This window comes from Strigops habroptila, chromosome 22 (assembly GCF_004027225.2).
Source record: "Strigops habroptila isolate Jane chromosome 22, bStrHab1.2.pri, whole genome shotgun sequence".
In the NCBI taxonomy this organism is placed as follows: domain Eukaryota; kingdom Metazoa; phylum Chordata; class Aves; order Psittaciformes; family Psittacidae; genus Strigops; species Strigops habroptila.
This window is the reverse complement of record NC_044298.2, coordinates 2,337,826-2,357,073: the sequence shown is the minus strand read 5'-3', so window position 1 is coordinate 2,357,073 and position 19,248 is coordinate 2,337,826. Positions and strand designations below refer to the sequence as shown.

General features: G+C 69.3%; 2 protein-coding genes across 11 annotated transcripts; both read left to right on the top strand.

Annotated features, from left to right (window-relative positions):
- Positions 1–631: 631 nt before the first annotated feature.
- DUSP23 (dual specificity phosphatase 23) lies at positions 632–3,074 on the top strand. Of its 6 annotated transcripts, none has more exons than XM_030474049.2 (4): positions 632–649; positions 2,314–2,586; positions 2,661–2,842; positions 2,921–3,074. In XM_030474049.2, the coding sequence occupies exons 2-4, from the start codon at positions 2,317–2,319 to the stop codon at positions 2,943–2,945; spliced, it is 477 nt and encodes a 158-aa protein (XP_030329909.1). In that variant the 5' UTR covers positions 632–649; positions 2,314–2,316; the 3' UTR covers positions 2,946–3,074. The 6 variants fall into 6 exon arrangements, with proteins under 6 accessions (XP_030329909.1, XP_030329913.1, XP_030329914.1 ...); XM_030474053.1 differs by lacking the exon at positions 632–649 and adding an exon at positions 741–791 and having other exon boundaries at positions 2,918–3,073; XM_030474054.1 differs by lacking the exon at positions 632–649 and adding an exon at positions 886–1,181 and having other exon boundaries at positions 2,921–3,073.
- A 1,661-nt stretch (positions 3,075–4,735) lies between these two features.
- LOC115602620 (transgelin-2-like) lies at positions 4,736–19,170 on the top strand. 5 transcript variants are annotated; one of them, XM_030473906.1, is made up of 23 exons: positions 4,750–5,037; positions 5,172–5,363; positions 8,022–8,174; positions 8,259–8,410; positions 8,506–8,623; positions 8,764–8,905; positions 9,005–9,150; positions 9,231–9,373; positions 9,450–9,590; positions 9,670–9,786; positions 10,017–10,173; positions 10,260–10,383; positions 10,485–10,660; positions 10,756–11,006; positions 11,099–11,183; positions 11,538–11,708; positions 11,830–11,875; positions 12,145–13,329; positions 13,440–13,589; positions 17,487–17,688; positions 17,779–17,953; positions 18,554–18,656; positions 18,736–19,170. In XM_030473906.1, the coding sequence occupies exons 1-23, from the start codon at positions 4,986–4,988 to the stop codon at positions 18,875–18,877; spliced, it is 4,323 nt and encodes a 1,440-aa protein (XP_030329766.1). In that variant the 5' UTR covers positions 4,750–4,985; the 3' UTR covers positions 18,878–19,170. The 5 variants fall into 5 exon arrangements, with proteins under 5 accessions (XP_030329762.1, XP_030329764.1, XP_030329763.1 ...); XM_030473902.1 differs by lacking the exons at positions 17,487–17,688; positions 17,779–17,953; positions 18,554–18,656; positions 18,736–19,170 and adding an exon at positions 13,658–13,902 and having other exon boundaries at positions 4,736–5,037; positions 13,440–13,585; XM_030473904.1 differs by lacking the exons at positions 8,022–8,174; positions 17,487–17,688; positions 17,779–17,953; positions 18,554–18,656; positions 18,736–19,170 and adding an exon at positions 13,658–13,902 and having other exon boundaries at positions 4,736–5,037; positions 13,440–13,585.
- The last annotated feature ends 78 nt before the right edge of the window (positions 19,171–19,248 follow it).

Genomic DNA, 19,248 nt, shown 5'->3' with positions numbered 1-19,248 from the left:
GAGCTCCGGTTGGATGGATGGGAGCTCCGGGTGGGATGGAGATGGGAGCTCCGGTTGGATGGATGGGAGCTCCGGGTGGGATGGAGATGGGAGCTCCGGTTGGATGGATGGGAGCTCCGGGTGGGATGGAGATGGGAGCTCCGGTTGGATGGATGGGAGCTCCGGGTGGGATGGAGATGGGAGCTCCGGTTGGATGGATGGGAGCTCCGGGTGGGATGGAGATGGGAGCTCCGGTTGGATGGATGGGAGCTCCAGGTGGGATGGATGGGAGCTCTGGGTGGGATGCAGTCGGGAAGGGCTGGAGGCAGCACCCAGCTTGGCAGGGTCCCCCCCGGAGCACCAGCCCCCCCAGTGACCCATGTGGGGCACCCCACCCCCCCCGCGCTGCCCCACAGCGGGGGCAGGACACGGATCCACCGGCTCCGGCGCTGCCCAACCCCACATGGACCCATGGAAGCGGTTACGGATCCCAACCCCATCCCTGTGCATCCTGGTGCATCCCGGAGGCTGCAGCCCCCCATTCCCTGCTGTAACCCCCTCCCCGAGCCCCCTGGGGCCGCGTCAATAACAAATGGGGTTGCAGAGCAGCGACCCGCTTTGCCTGGCAAACGGTGTCCCGGTATTCCCGGGGGAGCAGCCCCATGTCCCGGTACTCCCGTTACGGGGGGGGCAGTCCCGTGTGCTGGTATTCCTGGGGGGAACAGCCCCGTGTCCCGGTATTCCCGGGGTGGGGGAGCAGCCCCACAACCCGGTGTTCCCGGCGGGAGCAGCCCCGTGTCCCGGTATCCCTGGTATGGGGGGGAGCGCCTTGTCCCGGTATTCCCGGCGGGAGTAGCGTCGTGTCCCGATATTCCTGGTATGGGGGGGGCAGCCCCGTGTCCCGGTATTCCCGGGGGGAACAGCCCCGTGTCCCGGTATTCCCGGCGGGAGCAGCCCTGTGTCCCGGTATTCCCGGTACGGGGGGGGGGGGCAGCCCTGTGTCCCGGTATTCCCGGTACGGGGGGGGAGGGCAGCCCCGTGTCCCGGTATTCCCGGTATTCCCGGCGGGACCAGCCCCGTGTCCCAGCGCCCGCCGCGGCCCCGCCGCCGGTGCCGCTCCCCGCCCGCTCCGTTCCGCTCCGCTCCGGGCCGCCGCCGCCGCCGCCGCCGGGCCCGCTCCGCCGCCGCCGCTGCTCTCCCCGGTACGGCGGCTCCGGGCGGGCCCGGGTCAGGCCCGGCTCTGCCCCGGGGGGCTGCGGGGACGCGGCGGGGCCCGGCCGGGGCCAGGCCGCGGGGCCGGGCCTGGGCTGAGGCCTAACGGCGCCTCGGGGCGGGGCCGGGAGCTCGGGGCGGCTGAACGGGGCCGGGGGAGGGGGCACGGTCTGTGGGGTTGGTAATGAGGGTCCCGGGGGTCTGCTTGGGGGTCCTGGGGGTCTGGGTCCTGTGAGCCCCAGAGGTCTGGCTGGGGGTGCTGGGGGTCCCCGGTTCTGACTGAGGGTCCTGGGGGTCTGGTTGTGGGTCCCAGGGGTCTGGTCTGGGCTCCTGGGGGTCTCACCGGAGGTCCTGGGGGTCTGGCTGTGGGTCCTGTGGGTCCCAGAGGTCTGGTTGAGGGTCTTGGAGGTCTGATTGAGGGGTCCTGGGGGTCTAGGTTGGGGGTCCCAAGGGTCTGACCAGGGTCCTGGGCATCCCAGGGGTCTGGTTGTGGGTCACGCGGGTCTGGCTGGGCTCCTGAGGGTCTCACGGGGGCTTCTGGGGGTCTGGTTGTGGGTCCTGTAGGTCCCAGATGTCTGGTTGGGGGTCCTGGGAGTCTGACTGGGGGTGCTGGAGGCCCCCGGGTCTGACTGAGGGTTCTGGGGGTCTGGTTGAGGGTCCAGGGGGTCTGGCTGGGCTCCTGGGGGTCTCACCAGAGGTCCTGGGGGTCTGGCTGGAGGTCCTGGGGATCCTGGAGGTCTGGTTGTGGGTCCCCGGGGTCTGGCTGGGCTCCTGGGGGTGGGCTTGGGGGTCCCAGGTGTCCGGTCCGGGGTCCTGGGGATCCCAGAGGTCTGACCCAGGGTCCCAGGGGTCTGGCTGGGGATCCTGGGGGTCCTAGAGGTCTGGTTGGGGGTCCTAGAGGTCTGGTTGGGGGTCCCAGGGGTCTGACCAGGGGTCCCAGGGGTCTGGTTGGGGGTCCCAGGGGTCTGACTGAGGGTTCTGGGGCTCTGACCAGGGTCTGACTGAGGCTCCTGGAGGTCCCAGGGGTCCGACTGAGGGTTCTGGGCATCTGCTTGGGGGTCCTGGGGGTCTGGCTCCCCCAGAGCACCCCATTCCCTGTGACCACGGCGCGGGTGCCCGCAGGCGATGGGGACATCGGAGCCCCCCAACTTCTCCTGGGTGTCGGTGGGGCGGCTGGCGGGGCTGGCCATGCCGCGGGCGCCGGCGCACTACGAGTTCCTGCTGCGCCAGGGCGTGCGGCACCTGGTGTCGCTGACGGAACGGGACCCCCCGCACCACGGCGCCTGCGCCGGCATCCGGCTGCACCGGCTCCATGTGCCCGACTTCACCGCGCCGACGCCGGCGCAGATCCGGAGCTTCCTGCGGCTGGTGGAGGTGGCCAACGCGCGCGGGGAGGTACAAGGGGGCTGTGGGGATGTGGGGGGCACGCCGAGGGGTGACCCGGCTGACGCCGCGGTGCCGCCGCGCAGGCTGTGGCTGTGCACTGCATGCTGGGGCACGGCCGCACCGGCACCATGCTGGCGTGCTACCTGGCGAAGGAGCAGGAGATGGACGGCGCCGAAGCCATCCGGGAGATCCGGCGGCTGCGACCCGGCTCCATCGAGACGCGGGAGCAGGAGCAAGCTGTGATCCGGTTCTGCCGGCACCGCGGGTAGGTGCAGCCGTTCACCGGGAGCTGCGGTGCTCCCAAAGCCCAGCGCTCCAGTGGGATCTATCCCTGCCGCAGCAGCGGAGAGGACAATGAGGAGCCGTGAGCGGCCACCGCCGTGTCCCTGGAGCAGCGTGTGCCACGCCGCTTCGATGGAGACACAGCCCTGAACGGTGGAAGGGCCTTTCCCAGCTTCCCATGGCCCCTCCGGCAATAAAGGACTCTCCTTCTCCATGTGGAAGCGGCATCTCTGCCGGGATCCCTGCCCGGCACCGGCCTCGCCGCAGGGGCCATCGCGGGCCATTGGTGCTTAAAGCGTAGCTTAGATGGAATTTAGGCATCTCCATCCAAAAGTCCGATCCTGGAAATCTCTTCTCAGCCGCTTCTAACCTTGGTGGCATTTAAATCGCAAGTGCAAGAGGTGGCACCCGCCCCGTGCCCCGGGCGCATGGCACATGGCCGGGAGCGCCGGGCGCTCACCGGGCACCAGCACCGGGGCTGTGGGGGGGCACCGTGACCCCCAAATACTGCCCTGATTCACCACAATGCCATCGCCTCCCCTCGGGAAGCAGCCGTGTTCCATGGGCGATGCCATGGCTCCAGTGGGCTGTGCCGCCATACCGGGATGTGGGGCTGGCTGGGGGGAACTGGGCTCAGCCCAGCCCCATTCCCCGGGGCACGGGGGGTGCCAGCACAGCACGGGGGGACAAGGGGGCAGCACCGGGTGGCGCCTAAGCCCGCGGGAGCCGCCGGGCTCACATGGGCCCGGGAGAGGCCGGAAAGCAGCTTAAGCGCAGAATTATTTCCTTTAACTCCTCTTACTTTAGCTCTGTCCTTAATAGTCTCCCAGGCTCAGGGGGCCAGGCCAGGCCGGGCCGAGGGGGCACCGGGGACCCCCCTGCCCCAGGGAAGGGGGGGATCGGGTCGGGGGCTCTGCCCCAGCACCCCCAGCCCCGTGCTCGGTGCGCGGCCATGCTCGGCGCCGGGCTCCCCGGTAGCACCGGGGTGTCCCCTCCCGGTCAGCCCCGGTGCCAGGAGGGCGCGCGGAGCCCCCGGCCTGGCGGGCAGCCCAGCTCCGGCTCAGCCCGGCGCGGTGGGGACATGGCTCCGGTGGCTGTCCCTGTGCCAGGGACATGTTTAGGATGGGATTAGAACGGGGACAGCCGGGATGGGGCATGGCAGTGCTCACGGGGTGCCCTGTGCCCCCACACGTGCGCGGCCGGGCACAGCGCAGCATGGCATGGCTGTGTGTGGTGGTACCTGGTGCAGCACGGCGGGGAAGGGCTTGGCATAGCATGGTTTGCACGCATGGCACGGTGTGGGGTGGCAGGAAAGGGCTCAGCATGGCATGGTGTAGACTGGCACAGCATGGCATTGCACTTCATGGCATGGCACGCATGGCGTGACACACCCTTGCACAGCATGGCGTGGCTTGGCATGGTGTTATATGGTGGGGTATGGCAGCAAAGGGCTTGGCGTGGCATGGCATGGAATGGCAAGGCTTGGCATGGCATGGCATGGCAAGGCTTGGCATGGCATGGCTCAGCTTGGCACAGCACGGCGTTGCCCAGCATGGTGCCATACAGTGCTGTATGGCAGGTAAGAGCCAGGCATGGCACGGCATGACCTGGCACAGCATGGCATGGCTTGGGATAGCCTGGCACGGCCCGGCACGGCCAGAGCCTCTGCCCGGGCTCTGCCGTAGCCCCCGGTGGCCGCCGAGCGCTGCCGGCGCCCCCTCCCCGCCGAACTACAGCCCCCAGCAGCCCCCACGGCTCCCACCTCTCCGCCCCGCCATTGGCTGCTTCGGGGGGCGCCAGGCTCAGGGCTACCGATTGGCTGTCGCCGTGGCAACGGGCGGGGGGGAGGCGTGGCTTAGGGCGGCCCCTCCCGGCGCCGCGGGTTTGTTTGCGGCGGCGGCCGGAGCACGGGGAGAGCCGAGCGGGGCCGAACCGAGCCCAGCAGGGGCCGAACGGAGCCGAGCGGGGCCGGGCATGAGGAGCGGCGGGCGGCGGGACCGGCAGCGCCCCCCGCCCGGGGCCGGTTCTTCGCGGGGAGCCCGGCGGAGCCTCCGGTGACCGGCTGCTGGCCCCCGGCGACCCGCCGCCGCCTCCGCTCGGTCCCGCCTGAGCGGGGGACCTGGGCTATGCGGTGGTGGCTGCGCGCCGCCGTCCTCAGCCTCATCGCCGGCGCCGACGGTAAGAGACCGGGACCGGGACCGGGGAGGGGGGGGCAGCGCACGTGGTTCCGTTCCCGGGGCTGAAGGGTCCCCGGTACCGACCCGTCCCGTCCCGTCCCGTCCCGGGGCTGAGCGCTCGCCCTGTCCCCGCAGGCACCGGGCAGAACGAGCCCCGGTCCGTGGTGGGGCGGGTCGGGCAGAGCACGGTGCTGGGCTGCGGCCTCCCGGGAGCCCTCGAGAACCGGCCGCCGCTTTACGTGATCGAGTGGGTCCGATTCGGCTTCGTCCTCCCCATCTTCATCAAGTTCGGGCTCTACTCCCCGCGCGTGGACCCGGAGTACGTCGGTAAGTCCCGGAGGGGGGGGGGCGGTTGTGGGGTCCCCACTTCGGGGCTCAGCCCGGTCTGGGGCTGCTGCTGCCTTTGGACCCCATCACGACTTTCCCTCCGGCTCTGGGACGTGTTGGGGTGACCAGAGGGGTCCCCACTGCAGCGGAGGGTCCCCTTGGGGCACAGCAGCCCCAGGGATGCCCAGAGCCAGGGGGATGTGGGTACCGGGATGTAGGGTGGGAGCAGCTCCATGGGCAGCTCCCACCATTGCTCCCATCACCTCCTGCTTGGCAACCCCAAACCAGCCCGGCTCTCCCGTCCGGTTTGTTGTGCCGGACCGGGACTGGGCACGGTGGGATGCTGCCGCCGGAAGGTTGAGCCTGGGAATGGGATTTTGGTGAAGGAACTAATGGGAGTAAAGCTGCTCCGGGGCAGGGCTGCGCAGCGTGGGAGGGGGATCTGCTCCTGGGGATATACTGGGATATACTGGGTATTTACAGCGGAGTGGTGGCAGATCTTGAGGGATCCCCGTGAGCACGGAGGTGAAGGCAAAGAGCATCCCTTGAGGACTGGGAAGGGCTGAGCCCGGCTGCACCGAACTCTCTGCATGGGGAGGGCTGGATGGTGCCCGGTTGGGAGCTTTTAATCCCAAATCCCTGTGGTTCCAGCCAGCCATGGGCAGAGGAGATGGATTTTGGGGTCTCTCCCCCTGTGCCTGGGGCACCTTTTGCTCCCAAGCTGGCTCCATGGGGCCGGTGGTGGTGGCAGTGAGGACAAGGCACTGGTTTTACCGGATACCTGGGCCAGGCTGTGGATACCTGAGCCCGGCACCGGGGCCCCTCGGCTGCAGGAGCTCCGGTTACCCAGACAGGGCCCGGCAGCCCGCAGGGGGGAAGGGGCTGGTGGCTGTAATGAGGACGAGCTGGTGGCAGGGGGGCTGCCGGCTGTCACCATGGCATCGGGGCGGCTTGTTCCCAGTCCCCTGCAGGGCTGGAAAAGGATGGAGAGACCAGGGGCAGCCCCTGCTCTCCCCCCCTATGTCCCTTGTGGGGCGATTGGGGGCATCCTGGGGACGGGGCGAGCTGCCACCATCCCCACGAGAGCCTTTGGGTCACTCGGGGGAGCGGGTGCTCCTTGTCCCCATGTCATCCCCGGCCATGGGCTGCTCGGACACCCCATCCCCGGTGGCCGGCGCGGGCTGTAGCCCCTTTTGTGTCCCTCTGAATGACGGTTGCCAGGCGCTGGGGGATGGTTTTGTTATCGCAGGGTGGTGGAAGAGGAGGAGGAGGGGGCTGGGGCCGGCTCGGGGGGATTAGGGAAGGCTGGGGCACGTCCCCTGGGCACGCCGGGCTCTTCCAAAGGGACCTTTGTTCCGGAGCCGGCAGCTGCAGGCGGGGATGGGGATTCCCGGCGCTTCCCTGCGCTTCCCGGGGCTCACATGGGAGCCCCCTCATCCCACCGGGGTTCTGCTATTGCTCCTGTTTGAGGTTTTCCTGGGCCCTTGCTTTGTGCTGCGGGTGAGGGATGGCACCAGCAGCACCCAGACCCGTCCAGCCCCACACCTCGTGCCGTGGGGCTGGGCTGGAGCTGCCCGTGGGGAGCAGCAGGACCAGCGGCTGGAGGAGGCTCCGGGTGCTGCTGGGACGGGTTCACACGGGTTTGGGTTCACACGTTGCTGCACACGTTATGTGTGATCCCGTGCCCAAACCAGCCCGCCCGGCTCCCACCGCTCCTCCTCCTCCTCCTCGCCAGGCTCGTCGGGCAGGACACGGCCTCCCATAGCCCAGCCTGGGCTCCGGTGGCTCCTGGGGACAACCCGTGGCACCAAACTGGGTCGAGCCAACAGCGGGATTTGGCAGAACTCCCTCTGGGAAGCTGCCGGTCCCGGGAAGCTCTGGGGTGGCACCGGGAGCATTGTGGGCACAAAGAGCCATGTGCTGTGGCTGTGCCGTGCCTGGGGCAACGGCACACGGGGGCTAAACCCACATCCCCAGCCCGGAGCCGTGGTCTGGGTCGGGGTCACATAGCCCTGGGGGTGCTGGGTACCAGGGTGCCGGGGTGCTGGGTGCCGGGGTGCTGGGTGCCGCTGCCTGTGCACCCCAACCGCGGCTGAGCCAATTGCCTGCTGCTCGCCTGAGCCGATTATGGCTCTGATAATAGCGCAGGGGATTAAAGAGCTGCGCTCGCCGCCGCTCCGCGCCCTTCTCCTCCTCCTCATCGTGGAGGCTGTGGGGCTGCGCGGGCCCCATGGCCAGGGAGAGCCCCCCCTTAATGCCGCCACCGTGCCCCTCGAGGGGTCCACGGTGCTCATCCCTGCGCGGGGCTGGGGGTGACCCCCCGGTGCGGTGCGGGGGCACCGGGGCTTAGCCGGGCTCCTGAGGGTGCGGGAGGATTTCACGGGCAGCCGGGGACGGAGGGACCGGTGCTCACCCACCGGCTGCTGGGAGCGATGGGGGGGTCCCCAATGAGCCCACCCTATGGTGGGCAAAGCCACCGCCGCATCCTCTCCCTGGAGCATTAAACCTCGGTGTCACCAACCTCCGCGGCCATTCCCGGGCTCCGGTGGCACCAGGAGGAGCCGGCGCACGGGCAGACCCCGTGGGGCAGTGGGTGCCTATTGGGGGCGGTGTCCTGGGGGTGCCGGTGTCCCTGTGACAGTCACTCCGTGCTCACAGGTCGCGTGCGGATCGAGGAAGGCGCCTCGCTGCGCATCGACCTGCTGCGCGCCGAGGACCAGGGCTGGTACGAGTGCCGCGTGCTCTTCCTCGACCGGCACAGCACCGACGCCGACTTCCAGAACGGCACCTGGGTCCATCTCACCGTCACCGGTAACCGGGAGATCCCACCCGCCTTCAACCCCGGGTCCGGGGGTTGGATCCGCTGGGGGTGAGCGTCTGGCTTTGCCTTTGCAGCTCCCCCCACGTTCCTGGAGACCCCCCCGGCGCTGGTGGAGGTGCGGGACCGGGACGCGCTGAGCCTCACCTGCACGGCCATCGGCAACCCCCAGCCCATCGTCAGCTGGAGGAGGAGCGACCTCCCTGTCCGGAGCGGGGCCGCGGTGCAGGTTTGGGCGCAAACCCACCGGTTACCCCATTGTGATCCCAGGGGGGCAGCCAGGAGGGCAAAGGGACGCCCGTGGCACCACGTTCCTGTCAGCAGGTGAGGAACGGGACGCTGAGCATCGCCGTGGTGGAGCGCGCCAGCGCGGGCGCCTACACGTGCCACGCGTCCAGCAGGGAGGGCACCATCACCCACACCACCCGTGTGCTCGTGCAGGGTAAGAGCGGGTGCCACCCCGCCGAGTGCTGCCATAGCACACACATAGGGCTTGGTTTTGGGGTAGGTGCTTTGGGTGTGATGAGCTTTGAGGCCACCCCGTGCCCCCGGCCCTCACTGTCCCCTCTGTTCCATGCTCAGGGCCACCCGTCATCGTGGTGCCACCCCAGAACATCACCGTCAATGTCTCCCAAGATGCCTTCCTGGCGTGCCAGGCTGAGGCGTACCCGGGAAACCTCACCTATACCTGGCTCCGGGGCAGCACCAACGTCTTCCACCTCAGGTACCGCGGGGCTGGCACCAAGGGGCTGCTGTGGCCGTGTGAGGTCTGGAGCTGGGTGTGTGGTGGGGAGGTCACTCATGTCCCCCCCGTCCCTTGCAGCCACCTCCAGGCTCGGGTCCGTGTCCTGGTGGACGGGAGTCTCCTGCTCCAGCAAACGACCCCGGATGACGCTGGGAAATACACCTGCACCCCCAGCAACGGGCTCTGGAAGCCGCCTTCTGCCTCAGCCTTCGTCACGGTGCTGTGTAAGAGCCCTCAGGAGCCCTGCGCTGCCACCAGCCACCACGGGGACCCAGCTCCCGACACCCCCTGTTTGTCCCCATAGACCCAGCGCAGGTGACCACGATGCTGCCGGAGACCCACCTTCCCAAAGGGATGCAGGGAGTGATCCGCTGCCCATCCCGAGCCAACCCCCCTCTGCTCTCCGTCAGCTGGACCAGGGACGGGCGCCCGCTGGAGCTGGACAAGGTACCACCGCTGCCACCATCCCAATTCCCACCGCCTGCAGCCCCTCATCCTGACCCTGCATCCCGCCTCTTCCCAGCTCCCCGGATGGTCCATGAGACCCGATGGCTCCATCATCATCGCGACGGGGAACGACGACGCGCTGGGGCTGTACACGTGTACCCCCTACAACAGCTACGGCACCGCCGGCGAGTCCCGGCCCACCCGTGTCCTGCTGAAGGTGAGCCCAGGCTGCTCCCACCCTGCCCGCTGCCATGGGTGCCCCTGTGCACCCACACCACTGCATCCCTGTCTTCCAGGACCCCCCTGCCTTCACGGTGCGCCCCAAGGAGGAATACTTCCAGGAGGTGGGCCGGGAGCTGGTGATCCCGTGTGCAGCCCATGGTGATCCCTCACCCACCATCACCTGGATGAAGGTAGGAGCTGCTGCTCCGAGGAACCAGCCGAGCCCTCCTGGGAGGTGGATGCTGCTTTTGGCGTCTGGAGCATCGCTCCCTGCATCCATGTCCCTGCAGGAGAAGGGGCTCAGGGCGCTTTGCTTGTGTCACCCTCTACCAAGCCCAGGGCACAACCTGCCCCTTGGTTTCTAAAGCAGCCCCGGGGCTGGTGGTGGCCGCCATGAGCACGTCGGTGCTTTGCCGTGCAGGTTGGCAGCGCGGGGAAGAGCTGGAGCAGCGCCCGGGTGGATGGGAACAGCAGCCTCGTGTTCCACCCGCTCATCAAGGAGCAGCACGGGCTCTGGGAGTGCGCGGCCACCAGCGCCGTGGCCACGGTCCGCGCCGTCACCTCCGTCCATGTGCTGGGTGAGTGGCCGGTGCCGGGGTGGAAATGCCCCCAAACGTCCAACCCTCCCGGTGTGACACGTCTCTGCTTCCACACCCCCCCCCAGGGACCAGCCCTCACGCTGTCACCAACGTCTCGGTGCTCCCGCTCCCGCGGGCTGCCAACATCTCCTGGGAGCCAGGGTTTGATGGAGGCTACTTCCAGAGGTTCAGCGTCTGGTACACGCCGCTGTGAGTGCCCATGGGCAGAGCTGCTGCCCCGCTCTGCCTGCCCCACACCGCCTGCCCCACATCGCCGGGGCCCTGTGCTCACGGGCCCCACATCCCCACAGGGTGAAGCACCCACCCCGTGCTCATCACGACTGGGTGTCGCTCTCGGTGCCGGTGGGGGCTCAGCACCTTTTGGTGGAGAACCTGCAGCCAGACACGAGCTACCAGTTCAGCGTCCTGGCCCAGAACAAGCTGGGCAGCGGCCCCTTCAGCCAGATCGTCACCTCCGTGCCCAGGGGTGAGAGGGGGCTCCCCAAACCCTCCCCAGAGCCCTGAACCCCCTGCGCTGCTCCTGTCCCTGCCCTGTATCCCAGCATCCCCGTTCCTCCCCAGGCTTCCCAGTGACCACAGTGCCTCCGGAGCCGCCGGCTGTGACCGTGCTCGTGCTCCTGTCCCCGCCGCGGGCGCTGAGCGCCAACGCGACGGCGCGCGGGGTGCTGCTGCGGTGGGAGCCGCCGGCGCGGCGCTCCGCGGCGCTCAGCGGGTACGCGCTGGAGCTGCGGCAGGACCGGGGCGCTTGGGAAGTGCTGGATCGCTCCATCCCCAGCACGAAGACCCAGGTCCTGGTGCCGGGACTCATCAAGGTGGGAATGGCATCGGGTGCTCCTGCAATTGGGGCATCTTTAGAGCCACTTGTGTGGTGCCAACGCGGCTCCTGACCCCCTGCTCCCCACAGGACGCCTTCTATGAGTTCCGACTGGTGGCCTTTGCTGGCAGCTACATCAGCGATCCCAGCAACACAGTGAACATCTCCACAGCAGGTAAGGCCAGGGCTGCCCTGGGGACAGAGACCAAAGGGGTAAAGGGCCCGGCGCGGTCCAGGCTTGTCCCCAACAGACACCGGCTCCAACCCCAAAGCATCCCTGGTGCTGGAGCAGGGGGCACAGAGCCCCGAGCAGGACCCCAAAGCCAACGCTGGGGGGATCACTCATCTCTATACATGGACCTGGTGTGACTCCAGACCAGGTAGCGGGAGAGCTCCGTGCGGAGCATCCCTGCTCCTGGTGCCCGGCGCAGCGCGGAAGCAGCGCTGAGGCTTCGCTCCTTGTCCCTGCGGTGGTGGGTCCCTGTTCCGTGGGTAACCACCCCGGTGCCGCTGTGTCCCGTTGGCGCAGGCATGGAGGTGTATCCGTCCCGCACGCAGCTGCCCGAGCTCCTGCCGCAGCCGGTGCTGGCCGGGGTCATCGGTGGGATCTGCTTCCTCAGCGTGGCCGTCATCTTCAGCACCGTGGCCGCCTGCATCATGAACCGGCGCCGCGCCGCGCGCAGCCGCAAGCGGAGGCAGGGTAGGAACCGGGACCCCGTGGTCCAGGGCTGGGGCTGGGGGGGTCTCACCGGGGCTGTTTCCTCCTCATCGCTTTTGCGTTGCTCGCTGTGTGATCCCCTTGTGTTCTCATGGCCTTCCAGATCCACCACTCGTCTTCTCCCCCAGCAAGAAGCTTCCACCTCCACAGTAAGTCACATCCCATCACACTCCCATTGTGTCCCTGCTGCTCCCTCCCCATCATGTCTCCGTGCTCCCCATCACTCACTCACTGCTGTTTTGGGGGTGCTGGGGTTGGGGTGCTCTGGGGTCTGGCTCCCCTGGGGTGTTCTTGGTAAAGGAAGGATCAGAAAGCCCAGGAGAGGGCATTTTTGTGCCAGGGAATGGCACCCAGGGAGCAACCAGACAAGTCTGGAGCCAGGACATAGGTGCTGCAGCGTCTCCCTTCTCCCTTCCAGCAATTCTCATGGCTCTGGTAGCCCCGACAGCACCGTGAAGCTGAAGCTGCAGCCGTCTCCCTACCGGAGCCTGCACCGGACGCTGCTGTGGGGCGAGAAGGCCGGTACCAGCCTGGGCCTGAGCATCGCCGGCTCCCGGTACAGCGCGTGTGAGAGCAGCGCCGGGGAGCACGTGCCCCTGGAGCGGATCCGCCGCGGCCCCGACGGGCGCTTCGTGGTGGAGCCCGAGCCCCCGGCACCGCAGCCGGAGCCCTGCCTGCAGCTGGCCCAGGAGGAGGAGGAAGAGGAGGAGGAGGAGGATGATGAGGAGGAGGAGGATGAGGAAGAGGAGCCCATCTGGCGCAAGGGGGTCTCGCTGCGCCCCCGGCCCGCGGGGCAGCCCCCCCGGGGCTCCTGGACCAGCAGCTACCGCCGGGGCCGGTACTTCGGCTACGGCAGCAGCAGCAGCCCCGTGTGCGGCGCCGCCGCCGCCTTGTGCATCATCGACGTGAGCCCCGTGGCCTCCGCCGCCACTTTGCCTTATGGCACCGCCGAGGAGCCGCGCGCCGGCCCCGGCAGTGCCCTGTGGGACTCGCTGCCCCTCGAGGGCTCCCCACAGCCGCCCCACAGCCCCCCCACGCCCCCCAGCCCGCAGCCGCCGGCCCGCAGCGGCATCCTCCAGTTCCTGAGCCTGCCCTTCTTCAAGGAGATGTGCGTCGACGGCGACTGGCCGCCCGTGGAGGAGCCGCCGGAGCCCAGCACCGCCCCACCGGAGCCCCCCACCGCCCCACCGGGGACCGAGGGCTCCCCACAGCACGTGGGGCGGACGCTGTGCCCGGACTGCATTGACACATGTGCCAAAGCCACCACGTTCCTGGAGCCCCCCAGCCTGCCCCTGGGTCCTGCCAAGGCATCGCTGCCCGGCACCGCAGCCTGGCCCGGCCCCACCAGTGCCGGCAGCACCAGGACTGAGGCTGTGCCCGCAGCTGGCACCGCGCAGCCCAGTTGGGCACCGGGTAAAGCACCGGATGCCCCCGCGCTGGAGAAGCTGCCGCGGGGCAGTTTGACCAGTCAGAGCAGCGGCCGCGGCAGCGCCTCCTTCCTGCGGCCACCGTCCCTGGGGGGCAACGGCCCCGGCACCCCCCCGGGCTGGAGCGGAGCCGCCGCCGTGAGGATGGATCTGGCTCTTGGTAGCGCCGGGAAGAGGTGAGCTGCGCCGGGATGAGCCGTGTCATGTCAGGGCAGTTCCTGGCTTGTCTGTGGGGCTTGGCCCCATGGCATGGAAGCAGCCCGGACCCCCTGCTCCATCCCCGCAGGAGGAACACGTCTGTGGATGAGAACTACGAGTGGGACGCGGACTTTGCTCTGGAATCCGACATCCTGGAAGCGCTGCAGCTCTACCGCGGCGGGACCCCGGCCCGGCCCGTCTCCACCATCGCCCTGCGCGACCTGGAGCGGCAAAGTGAGTGTGAGCAGGGGGTGGTGGCGGCACCCATCGCCCCGGGGTGCTGATGGTGGTTCTGTCTCCCTGCAGAGCCTGGTGCTGCCGCTGGTTCCTCCCCGGTGAGCTCGGTGTCTGCGGAGGCGCTGGGGGCCGGCGCTGGCACCGTGTCCCGGCGCCGCAGGGATGGGGCCCAGCAGCGGCGGCGGCAGCAGGACCAGCGCCCGGGCACCCATGGGTGCTGCAGCGAGCGCCTCGAGCTGGCCACGCTGCTGTAGGGGATCCCCATGGATGGGAGTGAGGGGTGTTGTGGGGGGAATAAAGAGGTGTGAATGTAGCACCCACTGTGTGTGGTGGAGGAACAGACACCCAGGGCACCCCCCAGGCACCCCATGGCACCCAGAGCCCTCCAGGGCACCCAGACCCCACCATGCCCCTCCAGGGCACCCCATGGCACCCAGAGTCCCAAAAGGACCAACCCCCACATGGCACCCAGAGCCCCCCAAGCCACTCCATGGCACCCAGACCCCCCCCAAGACCCCCAGGGCCCCCCCAGGGGCATCCAGAGCCCCCCAACTAACCCCTCCTGGTGCCACTTGCATCCCCCATCACCCCCCACCCCGTGCTCCCTGCACCCCTCCCCATCTGCCCCCCATCCTGCTGCATCCCCCCCTTCAGTGAGTCACCTCCCGGGGGTCTCACATCCCAAACCCCCCCCCATCCCGGTGCCCCGACCCGCCCCGTTCCCATCCCCGTTCCCCTGCGGGCGGGGCGGGGCGGTGGCTCCTCGCGGGGCGGGGCCAATCGCGCCTCGTTCCCTTATATGGCCATGCCACGGGGGGGGCGGAGCCCCGGCGCCAATGACGTCACCCCCCCGGCCCTTTGGGGGTGTTCCGGGGGTCCCCTCGTCGGGCCGGGCCCCGGGGTCACGCCGGGTCACCGCGAGGGTCCCGTCCGTGTTCCAGCCCCATCCGGGGCCGTGTCTTGTGTGTGTCCCCCCCCAATGCACCCCGGCGACCCCCCCCCTCAGGTCACCCCCCCCAAATGACGTCATACCCCTCGGCCTCATGTCCCTTTCATCCCGCTCAGTGTCCCCACGTCCCCTGCCCGTGTTGTGTGTTCCCCCCCAGGGCCTGCCCCCCTGTGTCACCCCCCTTCTGCCCCCACCTCACCCTGTGCCCCCCCATCCTGTCACCTCAGTCCTGCACCCCCATGCCCTCCCTAACCATGTCCCCCCCCATCCTGTGGGTCACCCTGACCCCCACCCATGTGCCACCCCCCCACGCAGGGAGCCCCCCGGGACACCCCCACAACACTGGCGGGGGGGTGTTTATGGGGACATCCCCCATCCCACCACATGGCACCCATGGGTGCAGGAGGGGCACTGGCCACCGAGGGGGGGACACACACACACACCAAGGCCGGTTCCCACCATGATGGTGTCCCCAGGAGCAGCGCCGGGGGGGGGGGGGGACACGGTCCCGGGTGGATTTTGGGCGCTGGGAGGTGCATTTCGGGTGCTGGGGGGTGGATTTTGGGCTCTGGGGGGTGGGTTTTGGGTGCCGAGGGTTGGATCTGGGGCTCTGGGGGGTGCATTTGGGGTACTGGGGGGGTGGGTGCGGGGACACGGCGGCGCTGGCGCTGCCACCGGCTCCGGAGGCGGCCGCTGGCTCCGGGCCCGGCGTCTGTTTGTTGTTTTGGTCGCGCTTCCCTTGGAGACGGAGCTTGAGCAACAGCCCCGGCCCTGCCCGTGCGCGGGGACACGGGGGCACCGCGGGGCCGGGGGCAGCGCCCGAGCCGAGCCCCGCCAGCGCGGCCACCCCGTCCCCACCGAACCCCGGTGTCCCCCTGTCACCACTGCGGCTGCCTTGCCCCCACCGCAGCCTCTCTGCCCCCGGCCACCGGGGCCATCCTGTCCCCCAAAAACCCCTGATGTCCCTCCCACACTTTGGCCACCCTGTCCCCACCGAAACCCCCGTGTTCCTCGGCCTCCCCAGCTGCCTTGTCCCCATGCAGCGCCTCTGCCGCCACAGCCACCCTGTCCCCATCCAAACCCCGATGTCTCTCCAACGCAGTGACCACCTCGTCCCCACCAGGGCCACCCTTTTCCCCCCCAAAAAACCCTGTTGTCCCTTGACCACGCTGCCCACCCTGTCCCTGCCACCTCGGCCACCTCCTTACCATCCAAACCCCAATGTCCCTGTGTCCCCCCCCCCCGGCCACCCCGTCCCTCCCACTGCGGCCGCCCTGTCCCCACCAAACCCCCGATGTCCCTTGACCACGGTGACCACCGTATCCCCACCTTGGCCACCACCTCCCCCTGTATCCCCCCTACCGCAGCCCGCCCGAGCCCCCTCCCCGCCGGGCGGGGCTGCCCCGGCCCCGGCCACGGACCCGCCCCGGGAACGGGCGGTACCGGCCGCCCCCGGCCGCGCTGACATCAGCCGTGAAAAGGGCGCGGGCCGCGGCATCCGGCATCTGCCGACCGGGGACCGCGGGAGCCGCGCCGCAGGTAGGGACCGGCACCGGGCACCGGCACCGGGTACCGGCACCGGGCAGCGCCCCCGGGCGCCGGCGCAGGTGGGATCGGGAGGCGGGATGGGGACGGGGATGGGCACCGGGAGGGGACCGGGAGGGGCACCGGTCGCGCTGCCCTAAACCAGCCCCGCCCGCGCTGCCCCCGGGGCGCGGAGCGGGACCGCTCCCCCCGGGCTGCCCCCCCCTCCCCGCCCGCCCCGCGGGGGTAACGGCTCCGGGCAGCGCCGGGACACGCGGCCGCACCCGCGGAACGGGACCGGGTGCGGCTTCCGGCCCCGGCGCCGCTGCCCCCGGGGGCTGGGGACACCCCGGCGTGGCCCGTGCCGCTGGGGACCACAAAGCGCTGCCACGGGGGGTCTGTGGGGTCCTAAGGGTGGCCTTGTGCTGGTTGGAGACCCCTCCCCGCTGTCCCTGGGGGTCCCCAGGGTAACCCTGTGCCCACCGAGGTCCCCTCCCCATTGCAGTGAGGCTCTATGGGGTCCCCATGGTGGCCGTGCCGCGGCCGGGCTGGGCGCTGTCCCCACCCGTGACACCCGTGGGGCTCCCCCCGATGGGCAAACCCCGGCAGGGTCGGGAACGGGCTGCGGCTGCCCCAGTCCCGGCTCCTCTTTGTTTCCCGGCGGCTTTGGCCCCTGTCCGGGTGCTTCCCGCACAGCCGGGAAGCGGCTCCATCCCCACAGGGGCTGCCCAGGCCCCGGGGAGCCCCACGGCGGCGTCGGGGGGTCAGGGGACGGTCGCGGTGCCAAAGCTCCACAACGGCTTCACTTGGCCACTCCGGCTTCATGTTCCTCCTGTCCCACCAAACCGGGTCCCGCGGGTGCTCCCGGTGACAGGGACCCCAAAGCCGGGTGCATGATGGGGTCCAAGTGGAGCCGGGTCCCCCCCGTGTGGCTGTTTCTGGCTGGGCACCGGGGCTGGCACCCGCAGCACGTGCTCCCACTCGGCATTCCGGGTCCCCCCCAAACGCCAGGATGCGGGATGGGATGTGGGAGGTGGTGGGAACCACTGGTGGCACTGGCTCCGGTGGCCCCTTTGCAAAGATCCGGGTCCCCTCCCGGGGTGCCGCCGGCACCGTGCTCCCGGTGCCAGTCCCGGATGTGGCACCGGGCCCAAGCAAACGGGGCAGCTCCTCAAACAAGCTCTGACCGGTGCCTGCCAAGCCCGCGGGGCTGAGCCACAGTGGTGGATGCTCGGAGCAGGATCCGGCACCAAGGGACCATGGTGGGAGCACCCTGGGGTGGGCACAGAGCTGGTGTCCCGGCCAGGCAGGAAGCGGGCAGGGCCTGGCATGGGAGATAAGGCTCCGTGATGGACACCCAGCCATTGGTGGTCACCATCACCCTGGGCCACCGATGGGGCTGACGGGGGGGTCCGGTCCCTGCAGACCCCCCTGCCCTGCTGTCACCATGGCAAACCGGGGACCATCGTACGGGCTGAGCCGGGAGGTGCAGCAGAAGATCGACCGTCAGTACGACCCCGAGCTGGAGCAGGTCCTGGTGCGGTGGATCCTGGCGCAGTGCGGCAGCGACGTGGCGCAGCCGGCACCGGGCAAGGACGGCTTCCAGCAGTGGCTCAAGGACGGCACCGTGAGTACCCCAGTGCTGGGCACGGGCACAGGGGAGGCACCGCGTTGTGCCACGGTGCTGGTTGTCACCGGTGTCCCCCTGCCCCGGTAGGTGCTGTGCCGGCTCATCAACAGCCTGCACCCGCGCGGGCAGGGGCCCGTGGCCAAGGTGCAGGCGTCGGCCATGGCCTTCAAGCAGATGGAGCAGATCTCACAGTTCCTGCAAGCGGCCGAGCGCTACGGCATCGCCGCCACCGACATCTTCCAGACCGTGGACCTCTGGGAGGGTGAGCGCCGGGATGGGGATGGGCAAGAGGATGAGAATGGGGATGGGATAAGGAGTGGGATGAGGGTGGGAATGGGGATGGGGGTGGGGATGAGCATGAGGGTGGGCATGGGGGTGGGCATGGGGATGGGGATGAAGATGGGGATGAGGGTGGGGATGAGCATGAGGAAGGGATGGGGATGGGGAAGAGGATGAGGATGGGGATGAAAATGGGGATGAGGGTGGGGAAGGGGATGAAAATGGGGATGGGATAAGGAGTGGGATGAGGGTGGGAATGGGGATGAGGATGGGGAAGGGGATGGAGATGGGGATGAGAACAGGATGAGGGTGGGGATGGGAGTGAGGGTGGGGTTGAGGATGGGGATGGAAATGGAAATAAGAATGGGCATGAGGATGGGGAAGGAGATGGAATTGAGGATGGGGAAGAGGATGAGAATGAGGGTGGCATAAGGATGGGGTTGAGGGTGGGGATAGGGATGAGGATGGGGAAGGGGATGAGGGTAGGTATGAGGGTGGGATGAGGATGGGGATGGACATACGGATGGAAATGGGGATGGGGATGGGGATGAGGACGGAGTCAAGCCTGGCCGGGCCCTTGCAGGGAAGAACATGGCGTGTGTGCAGAGGACCCTGATGAACCTGGGCAGCCTGGCTGTGGCCAAGGGCGATGGGCTCTTCGTGGGAGACCCCAACTGGTTCCCCAAGTAGGTGCTGGGCGCTGTGGGGATGGGCTGCGGGGCCAGGAGGGGTCCGGGGGGGCGCTGACACCCGCTGTGCCCGCAGGAAGTCGCAGGAGAACCGGCGCGTCTTCTCCGAGGACAAGCTGAAGGAGGGGCAGAGCGTCATCGGGCTGCAGATGGGCACCAACCGCGGCGCCTCGCAGGCCGGCATGACGGGCTATGGCATGCCGCGGCAGATCCTCTGAGCACCCCCCCACCGCCTGCCGGGGGGGGGGGCCGGACCCCAAACTGCCTGTGCCCCCCTTCCCCCCCCCCCCCCAATACACCCCATTGCGGACCAGCTGGGCTCCCCGCCCCCCCCCCAGTATTCCAGGACCAAAAATTGTTTTTATATTATTATTATTTGGCCGGTGCCGCTGCACCCGCCCCCCCCCCCGCCCCACAAGTGCCTTTGGGGGTCACGGTGCCCCCCCCCCCCCGCTGCTGTGTTGGGGGGGCACCCCCCTGCACCCCAATAAACGGCTCCTGTTGTTTCCAGGCTGGATGGTTGTGATGGGGGAAGGGGCTTGGGGGGGTCCATCAGCGCAGGACCCCCCCCCCCCCCCGGGGAAGGGGA